This window comes from Triticum dicoccoides, chromosome 4A (assembly GCF_002162155.2).
Source record: "Triticum dicoccoides isolate Atlit2015 ecotype Zavitan chromosome 4A, WEW_v2.0, whole genome shotgun sequence".
Classification (NCBI taxonomy): domain Eukaryota; kingdom Viridiplantae; phylum Streptophyta; class Magnoliopsida; order Poales; family Poaceae; genus Triticum; species Triticum dicoccoides.
In genome coordinates, this window is record NC_041386.1 from 77,024,283 (window position 1) to 77,034,042 (window position 9,760).

The following is a 9,760-nucleotide window of genomic DNA, read 5'->3' on the forward strand; positions in this document are numbered from 1 at the left end:
TGAGAGGCACGGCCGTGACTCTCGCAAAAGCACAACCGTGCCTCTCGTGAAAGCAAAACCGTGACTCTCGCAAAAGAAAAAAAACAGAAAACGTGTTTTTTTTTTGTTTCCGAAAGGCACGGCCGTGACTCTCACTAAAGCACAACCGTGCCTCTCGCGGAAGAAAAACCGTGACTTTCGCGAAAGGAAAATAAAAGAAAACGCATTTTTTCGCGCAAAAAAGTTTTTGTTGATTGAAAAGCTAAGAAAGACTGGGGAAACCAAAACGTCGGAAAAATCTGAAAAAAAATTGTTTAAAAAGCCGAAAACACATGCGAAAAAATAAAAAAAAATTCGAAGGGAGCGTCCAAAGCGCGACACGTGGCGAATGGCTAAGAGCGCGCCAAGTGACGCTGATCGTTACGAGGATCCCGATGGAGCACTCGTTAACTAGTTGCTCCTAAATACAAAATATTTGCATGGGAGATCTATGAGAAAATAAAAAGCAAAAAAAAAAAAAACTGAAAAGGACCGCAAGCCACAAACCAAGCAAGGCCACATCTCCGTAGCTGCTCACTGCAGATTTACCCGCTGGGACAAAGCCCATTACACTTTGAACGAGGGAATACTTTAGGGAGCGACAAAACACAGATCAATATAATCGTACACCTAATCTCGTCGACTGAGACATGGCTATTTCTCTGGGTCAGAAAATCAATTGACCACAAAACTAAAATTCAGCTGACTGAAATCTAAACCGGTGGCCTCATTCTCTCGACACGATCTCGTAAAAGAACTCACGAAATAGGTCTATGTTGCATGTTCACATACACATCACAGTACACAGAACTACACAACCCACAAGCGGCAGGGGCACTAACACCCAACTAAATCTGCTAGCTATCCAGCTCAAGGAACGTACATCACCATTACACAGCACAGTGGAACCACCTTAGCCCACACATGAAACTCAACAAGAACATACTACAATATACAGTGGAGCCATCATCGACCAGCGTACGACGACGACGGCTTACTTCTTCTTCTGCAGGCTGATCGATTGCTTAGCCACAGCGTGCGCCGCCGAGCTCGCCAGGGACGACTTCTTGATGTGCCCCTTTGGGTCGAGCGCTTTCCGGATCTTGAAGACGGCCCACGCGACCCCAAGAGCGTTTCCGGTGGCGTGGAGGTAGTCCTGTGTGATCTCTCCTGCCTGATCACCGTACCTGCAAAATAGAGGGACACGATATCAACGATCCTATCAACAAACGATCACTGGGCCAAAGATTTTGCTGAACCAAGAACATTTGGAATTCTGAATGAAGCATAGATGCAACGCGGTGCATGTACATTACCTGTGCGTTACAACTGAAGTAGTGACAACTGACGATGTTTTCATCACGTTCTTTCCAGACACCTCAACAGCGTCCCAAACTTTACCTGAACCATCGAGTAAGTAAAGAGTCAACAAATAATAATATGTGATGCAGCAACTGTTTGCACATATCAAATCTAAAGAGGTGGCATGCTATAAAATCTTATTGCAGCCAACATCAGGGCCCTTGCATCCAATACAGTATTCGGGCAAGCCAACCGGCAAACCACTGTTTTGGGCTCTTGAACTTATACAAATAGAATTCTGACCACATATTAGCAGCTCTTATAGCTGTTTTAGAGTTCAGTTAAGGCATGTTAACCCAGTGCACTCTACAATAGTACACTAAATACCTGGGATTTGCTTGGGAGGCCCAATATAGAGCATAAATAAAATCCAAATCATAATATGATTTCATCCTATCTGGTGCTTTGGTGATGTGACCATTAATCCCATGCATATTTAGATCAACAAATTCAATTTTTATTCGGAACAGAATCACGGACTACCTAGACTTCTAACTTAAAAGTTCAGAAACAACAGAATACCTAGCATTCTACTAGCTGCCTTTATATTCAATCATTTCACAAGGATACAGATAAAAATGGTTAAACTTCATATTTTGCCAAGCAAATGTAACATGCGCAGCTAGTGGCAAACGCTTACCAAATCCGTCCAGCGAAGCAAGAATAACTTCGCCAGGCATTAACTTGAAGAACTTCTGTGCGGGTTTGGAGTTGACTACAGTGCTGGTAACAAATCCCGAGACCTTGAGAACACCTGAGAGAATTGAATTTGCTACCTTGTTCGACATTTTAGTGACCCTTCTGGCCCTGCAGAAGACAGAAGAGAAATGCATAAATTGATTACCTTAAATATAGAGCAGATCTATATATACCCTATTTATTGCACATCTAAGTGCCTCAATCAAACATAAAAGGAAAAGAAAAAGAGAAAGGGAAAGACAATGTTCGCACGAATCTCTGCGTAAAATCAATGACATAGGACTTAGATGTGCAATACTTAGGGCACATCTAAATGTGTTTTAGCAAAACTGTAAATATTTCTATAAACATGATAACAATTAGTCAATAAACAACCTAAAGGGAAATGAAATTATCTCAGAATAAGAGAGATTAGGATAGCGACCCATACAGTCAAAACAAAATAACTTCTACCTATGCTGCTATGCATATTTCCATTAAGAAATAGTGCTAGTACTATACTGAGTAGCTTGCCAGTTCAGCTAAGGCATGCATTGATAAGGATCCGGATCAAGTTGAAAACATCTCACACTAAATGCACACATGTCGGCACCATAATGGTATCTTTAAATTTATAGCATCATAATGCACACATGTCGGCATGGCAAAGATATCACTCGTCGTTATCAAGATATGCCAGGTGTCTTCCAGGATAGGAAGCAAATAATGGACACTGGTGGCATTGGCTAAGTTAATGGTCAATTTTTTCATAATAAAGATGTGTCGTCCTCTTAATGGGGGTTACATCTGGGTGAGACATTTTGTTTGCACAACCAGAAAAGGGTTTGTCTTCTTGTCCATGTCCTTTTTTAGACACAGAAGAGAACATGAAGAAGACCCTACTGGAGTATCTGACAAACAAAAGACCCTGCTCTGTTGAATAGAGCTACAATAGAACTTCATAATTTTTGCTAGTAATAATAAAAACAATGTAACGCATAATCAATACTTATTTTCTGTTCAATAAGTGCAATGCAATGGAGGACTAGTAAGAACCCTGACTATTCTGGACATGACATGTAACGAAGCTATAACTGATTATCCAAATCCTGATCTTAGACGATCCAAGTAATGGCAAAAGGTGAGTCATCTCATTCATTAAATTTTAGTTCATCCAATGCTGCAGCTTAACAGGAGCAGTAGAAATGTAAATTTAGCGTATCATTTAGTTCGTCAAATGCCAGATTAAGAAAGTGCATCTAAGCTACTCCAATGTGAGCTGCTCTGCAATATATAGAGAGAATAGTAAGTTTCTTCATCCATACCTCTTCATCCTCTTGAGGGAGCTCGGCTTCACCTGCGTATGCTTGCCGTTCGCCCCCGCGCCCTTCTTCAACACCGCCTCCCCGCATTTGAGGCCCGTAGCTGTGATGTCCCCGCACCAGATGATGCCCCTTACCAGCTGCCCGGAGCCCTTGGCGATAAGCCTCGCCACCGACGAGCTGTAGTCGTCCACGTTGGGCGCGATTGTCGTCCAGAACGCCGCGGACTGCTCCTCAATCTCCTCCTTCTTGTCCCCGGCAGCCTCCTCCGGCGTGATCTCCGACACCGCCCTAGTGTCCATGACCTCCGACTTGCCGCCGGCCTCCTCGTCGACCTGCTTGACGGAGAAGGTTGTGTACTCCTTGAGGACCCTGTCCAGCTCCTCCAGCACCTGCTCCTGCCCTTTCCCGGCGACGGTGAGCCCGTAGCTCAGCGCCGCCTCCCGGTCCGCGTCCGTCTCCGCCTCGGCGTCCTCCTTGTCGTCAGGGTGGTCCGAGTGCGGGACGTGGAGCGAGAAGAAGTAGTGGCCGGCGTCGAGCTTGACGACGGCGACGTCGCCGGCGAGCGGCCACTGCACGGGCTCCTGCGCGTCGCTGGAGCGGCCGCTGCTGAGGAAGCCGAAGACGCCGCGTCGCTTGTGGGCCTTGTCCGGGGTGAGGCGCGCGAGGACGGCGACGCAGTGGTCGCCCTGGCGGAGGCGCACGATGGAGAGCGTGCCGGCGCCGAGGTCGAGGCTGCGGTCCGGGTCGACGAGGTGGAGCTGCGCGCCCGGCACGTCGACGAGGGTCTCCTCCACCGTGGGCGGGGCCGGCGCGGCGTCCTCGGCCGCGTCGGCTGGGAAGAGGTTCTCGGCCATCTCGTGCGGGTCCATGGTGGGGTAGAGCGACTCGCCGCCGGTGCTGCTGGCGGCGGCGGGATTGTACTGGAAGGCGGTGTTGTGGTCGGGGTGGGACTGGGGTACCTCCGGGTACATGCTCTGCTGCTTGGAGGCGGAGGCCATGGCGGATTCGCTGGTCGGCTGCTGCGTCGTGTCACACACAGTTCGCCGGATCGAGAGGGGAACGTGGTGGGGATGAAACGGGCGCAGGGGATTTTAATACTACGCGAGGGGTGGAACCGGCGAGGGCGACGGTTCATTCGCGGTGGCGCCCAGGTGCGTGGGGATTTCCTGCGCCCGTGACGGCGACGCGGAGCTGGTCGGCAGCGTGTCAGCCTGTCAGGGACGAGACGGCCGTGCTTCCGCGGCGGCACACAGGTGGGCACAGAGATGGCGGTGGCAAAGGGGGATCCCGATAGACGAGAAGACTTTGGAAGAAAGGAACCGGAAGGCAAGGGAGGAGGACGCGTAGACACCGTCGGGAACAGCTCACCGGCCACGGAGGCGCCGGCAAAAGAATATGGCTTTGGGAAGGCCAACACGAACTGGCGCGCTCCAGAGTTCACGTGTGTGCAGCTTCTCGGTACCTGGCGGTCCGCCGTTGCACAACTTCGGAGCGACGATCGACGGTGGTAGTACGTTGGCTTCCGTTCACCGCGTCGCCGACGGCAGACGGTAGTCAACATGTTTTCTGTTTCCGCCGACGTGCACGGGCGGGCCGGCGGGACAGCGCGGCGGAGCGGTGGGCATCAAATCTATCATCGGGCTTCCACATTTGTCTGCGCATTTTCTTCATCTTTACGAACGTCGTTGGTTGTCCGCGTGGTTTTTCACACTTTGCATATTGGTCCCAGCTGGCCTGACTGTGAAGAAATAGGGGGAAAAAACTATGATTTGCACATCGTTTGGCTGTGTGCATTAGAGCAACTCCAACCGACGCGACTCCCCCGACGTGCCGTTGGCACACTGACAGATGGCCCCGGGCCCTGTCAGTGGCTCCACGTCAAGGGTGCAGTAAGTCAGATGATCCTGGCCCAACTCCAACGCGCCGATCCAAACGAATTTACAGTTTGTTCGCTTTTCGTCCGTTTGGGTCGGCCAAGCAGACGGGCGCGCCTACTTTTTCATATGGGTCGGCTTGAGCGCCTAACAAAAGGCGGATCCAAATTTACGTGCATATAATAGAAAAACAAAATGAACCACACATGGCAAATATAACAAAAATAGGAACTTAATGTACAATAAATGTCCGGTCATCCGCGACCAAAGTCCACTTAAACTTAATTAAACATTCATAAAAACAAAAACTAAAAGTTGGTGTCCGCACGTAGTCCTAGGCGTCGGCCTTACCCTTGCCATCGTCATCGTCGCCGGCAAGGTCAATGAAAACGGGAGGCGGCCTAGTCCAACCGAAGGCGGCTTGATAGGCCGCCAGGGCTGCCTCCTCCAACGCCTGCTGCGGCGGAGGCAATGCCGCGACGCGGGCGCGCTCCTCCTCTTCCTCCCGCTCCCTCTGCATGCGCTGCTCGGCGTCTGCGCGCTTGTTCGCCAGCCGACCCTGCCGCCAATGTTCGGGGTACATGGCCTCCTACGCCGGCGTGGCACCAAGCCAAACCGGGGGGAGGGGGGGTGCTGACGAACTCATGCACCTGGCCGGTCCAGACGTACCTCTTGGCCGTCTTGGGCGCAGGTGTCATCGGGGTTAGCCACGGCGGCGACGGCGGCAGCACACAATCGCCTGTTGTCGGTGAGAATGACACATATGGGATCACTGGGATCCTTTCTACGGTCGGCGGGCGCGGGGTCGTGAGAAGAGCAGGTTTAGGAGCTAGCACACGGGTCGTTTACCCAGGTTCGGACCGCGAGATGCGTAAAACCCTAGTCCTGCTTTGGTGGATGTATTGAGTGTTCTTGAGCTTTCTAAACTAGCTACGGTGGCTGTGCTGTCTCAAAAAGCCGAATCCCTCTTCTAGTCGCCTCGGGCCTCCTTTTATAGGAAAAAGGGGCTGCCACAGTGGCACACAGGAGGTGGAAAGGCCTACAGTGTTGTAACACCCTCGATGCGACTATAGCTCCCACGTGTCGAGGCACGACTTAGAGACATAATCGCATTGAAGACATATGTCGCAAGTTAGGCAGTCTTCACAAACATCCCATGTAATGTAATAACAAAAGGGGAGATAACTTAGTTGGCTTACACTCGCCACGTCAATCAAGTGCATAAATTAACATTACATCATCCAAACACTCATGGCCCGACTACGGCGCCAAAATAAAAGAGAACCCAACATGCGACACGGTCCCAATCACCCCCAACTGGGCACCACTACTGATCATCGGGAAAGGAAACATAGTATCGTTGAGAGTCTTCGTCGAACTCCCACTTGAGCTCATACGCGTCTCCTGGAGCGGAATCATCGGGCCCTGCATCTGGTGTAATAGTAATCTGTGAGCCACAGGGACTCAGCAATCTCGCACCCTCGCAATCAAGACTATTTGAGCTTAAGGGTATGGTAAGGTAAAATATAAGTGGAGCTGCAACAAGCGACTAGCATATATGGTGGCTAACTTATTCGCAAAAGAGAGCGAGAAGAGGAGGCAAAGCACGAGCGAGAAACTAGAGAGCAACCTGCCCAAACATTACTCCAACACCGTGTCCACTTCCCGGACTCCGCCGAAAAGAGGCCATCACGGTAACACACTCGGTTGATTCATTTTAATTAATTATGGTTCAAGTTATCTACAACCGGACATTAACAAATTCCTATCTGCCCATAACCGCGGGCACGGCTTTCGAAAGTTCAATCCCTGCAGGGGAGTCCCAACTTAGCCCATGACAAGTTCTCACGGTCAACGAAGGAATACACCTCCTCCCAAGACGTTCCGATCAGACTCGGTATCTCGGTAACTCAAGACACTTCGACAGGTTAAAACAAGACCAGCAACACCGCCCGAATGTGCCGACAAATCCCGATAGGAGCTGCACATATCTCTTTCTCAGGGCACACTCGGATGAGAAAGACGTCGGGTAGGCCAGCCCAAAGTTGCCCCTCGTAGCCCCGGACATCGCTCGGTTGGACCAACACTCAGAGGAGCACTGGCCCGGGGGGGGGGTACAATAAGATGACCCTTGAGTCTGCAGAACCCAAGGGAAAGAAAAGGCTAGGTGGCGAATGGTAAGACCAATGTTGGGCATTGCTGGAAAAGCTTTAATCAAGGCGAAATATCAAGGGGTTCCAATTACAACCCAACCGCGTAAGGAACGCAACAATCCGGGAACATAACACCGATATGACGGAAACTAGGGCGGCAAGAGTGGAACAAAACACTAGGCGAGAGGCCGAGCCTTCCACCCTTTACCAAGTATATAGATGCATTAAGATAACATAGCAATATAATGATATCCCAACAAGTAAATAAATGTTCCAACAAGGAACGGCCTCCAATCTTCACCTGCAACTAGCAACGCTATAAGAGGGCCTGAGCAAAGCGGTAACATAGCCAATCAACGGTTTGCTAGTACAATGGTGGGTTAGAGGTTTGACATGGCAATTTGGGAGGCTTGCAAGCAAGTGGTAGGCATCATAGCAATGGCATAGCAAAAGAGCGAGCAAACTAGCATAGCAAACATAGTAGTGATTTCGAGGGTATGATCATCTTGCCTGCACAGTTGTCAGAGTTGACTGGATCCTCGAAAGCAAACTCAACGGGCTCCTCGTTAGCGAACTCGTCTCCCGGCTCTACCCAAACAAGACAAACAAGCAACAAGGATACAATCAACCACGTGCAAGACCAAGCAACACGATGCAAAGATGATATGCTATGCGGGATGCGATGCGGGATGCAAAATGCAAGATATGACAGGAAATGCATGAAGCTGGCATCAACTTGGAATTCCAAGGGTGCCACTGGAAAGATGAGATGAAATCGCTTGAAAACGATATAAAGAACGCCGGAATCGGAGTTACGGTTTGGAAATGGCAAGCGATTCAAAAATGACACTGGTCTGCGATTTACAGCAAGTAGGCATCTAAATGCAATGAGATGAACATGCTGCAGCACCCAAACATGACAACAAAATACATGGCTGGGATGCACACAAGATGCTTAACAAAAGTCTAGCACTAACCTACGGCCAATTCATCCATTAGGAGGTTCAAATAAGCATGGCAAAAACGCAAATGACAAACAGATCTCAAACTTAGTGAAATTAACACTTGTCTGGAATTTCAGATCATATAGCCCTCTTCGGAGCTACAAAACAACATGCTACAGGATCTGAACATGACAAAGAAATACATGGCATGGAGCTACTCAACAAGCTTAACAAAAGTCCTTTAGTGAACTTGAGCCAAAAGGGATCACAAAAAATACTAACAAGCACACGAACATAGCAAAAACATAATCAGTTTTCAGACTTAGTGAAAACTGGGACATGCTGAAACATAACTCACGAAGGCATGTTTACGAGCTCGATGCACTCACAATGGTGCAAGTCATGGCAAGACAAGCATACATCCATAAAGAAGGCACAAAATACAAGCTAGACATGGCAAGAACAATGGCATAGCATGCACGGATCAACTACAATAACATCGGCAAAATCGCAAACAAGTTGACGATCTGCCCAGATTCACAACGAAGCAAAAGTAGAGCTCGATTAACTCAAGCTAGGGTGCTCCATAATTGCAAACAAAGACATGGATGGATAAAGCACTACAAGATTAACAAAACTCCTTTACTGATCAGCCCCAAAAGGGGCACGGATCACTAGGAAACAACGTGAACATATGGCATCGTGAACTAAACAATCCCAGGACTTAGTGAAATTACTAAGTCCCTGAAAACAGATTTACCGGGTGCCCCACTTTGCAAGCTTGCACAAGTCACCACACACATCCTAAAAATACACGGGTTGCACCTCTAGATTGATGACAAAATCCTTAACAAAACATATGAAGAACTCACGGGCATAGCATGCACACATTAATCATGGCAAAAATGACAAAAGTGCTAAATGAAGTAACAGATCTGACAATTAACTCAAGTAGCCCTCTTCTAATAGCATTTCGGGCATCAAGATGCACTCAAATGAAAATGATACAATGGAATGAAATGATGTACTCATCGAGGCGAACATTTTGATATGTTATATGCTCAAATCGGAGCTACAGATGCGGAGATATCACAGGTCAAAGTATGCATAAAAAATTAGGAGGAGAGGGGAAAAAGTCAACCGCTAGGGTTTTTCAGATCTGAGATCCGGCCCGATGCACTGTTCACCGGAGCGCGTTTCCTGAGGATGGCCGGCGCTGGAGTTCGTCGGAGGTGGACGGAGGTGGCCGGAGAAGGCGTGGAGGAGGCGGTGGAGCTCCCTGGGGACCGGATCCGGCCACGGGGACGCGAGGATCCGAGGCGGCGGCGGCGGATCGGGGCGGTAGCGGCCGGACGTGGGGACGACGGCGAGGTTTCGGGGCGGCGGCGGCAGATCGGGGCGGCGGC

At 49.4% G+C, this 9,760-nt stretch overlaps 1 protein-coding gene across 1 annotated transcript; it reads right to left on the reverse strand.

Annotated features, from left to right (window-relative positions):
• Positions 1 to 725: 725 nt before the first annotated feature.
• On the reverse strand, positions 726 to 4,474 carry LOC119285083 (protein EARLY-RESPONSIVE TO DEHYDRATION 7, chloroplastic-like). The gene is made up of 4 exons (XM_037564295.1): positions 3,384 to 4,474; positions 2,021 to 2,187; positions 1,335 to 1,419; positions 726 to 1,205 (listed from the first exon to the last, which is right to left on the reverse strand). The coding sequence occupies exons 1-4, from the start codon at positions 4,379 to 4,381 to the stop codon at positions 1,013 to 1,015; spliced, it is 1,443 nt and encodes a 480-aa protein (XP_037420192.1). The 5' UTR covers positions 4,382 to 4,474; the 3' UTR covers positions 726 to 1,012.
• Positions 4,475 to 9,760: the final 5,286 nt, after the last annotated feature.

Coding starts and splice junctions, on each gene's coding strand:
- LOC119285083 (XM_037564295.1), bottom strand. CDS start 4,381: ATGGCCTCCGCCTCCAAGCAGCAGAGCATGTACCCGGAGGTACCCCAG. Junction 1,420..2,020: donor TGCTTCGCTGGACGGATTTG/GTAAGCGTTTGC, acceptor TCGATGGTTCAG/GTAAAGTTTGGGACGCTGTT. Junction 1,206..1,334: donor ACTTCAGTTGTAACGCACAG/GTAATGTACATG, acceptor TCTATTTTGCAG/GTACGGTGATCAGGCAGGAG.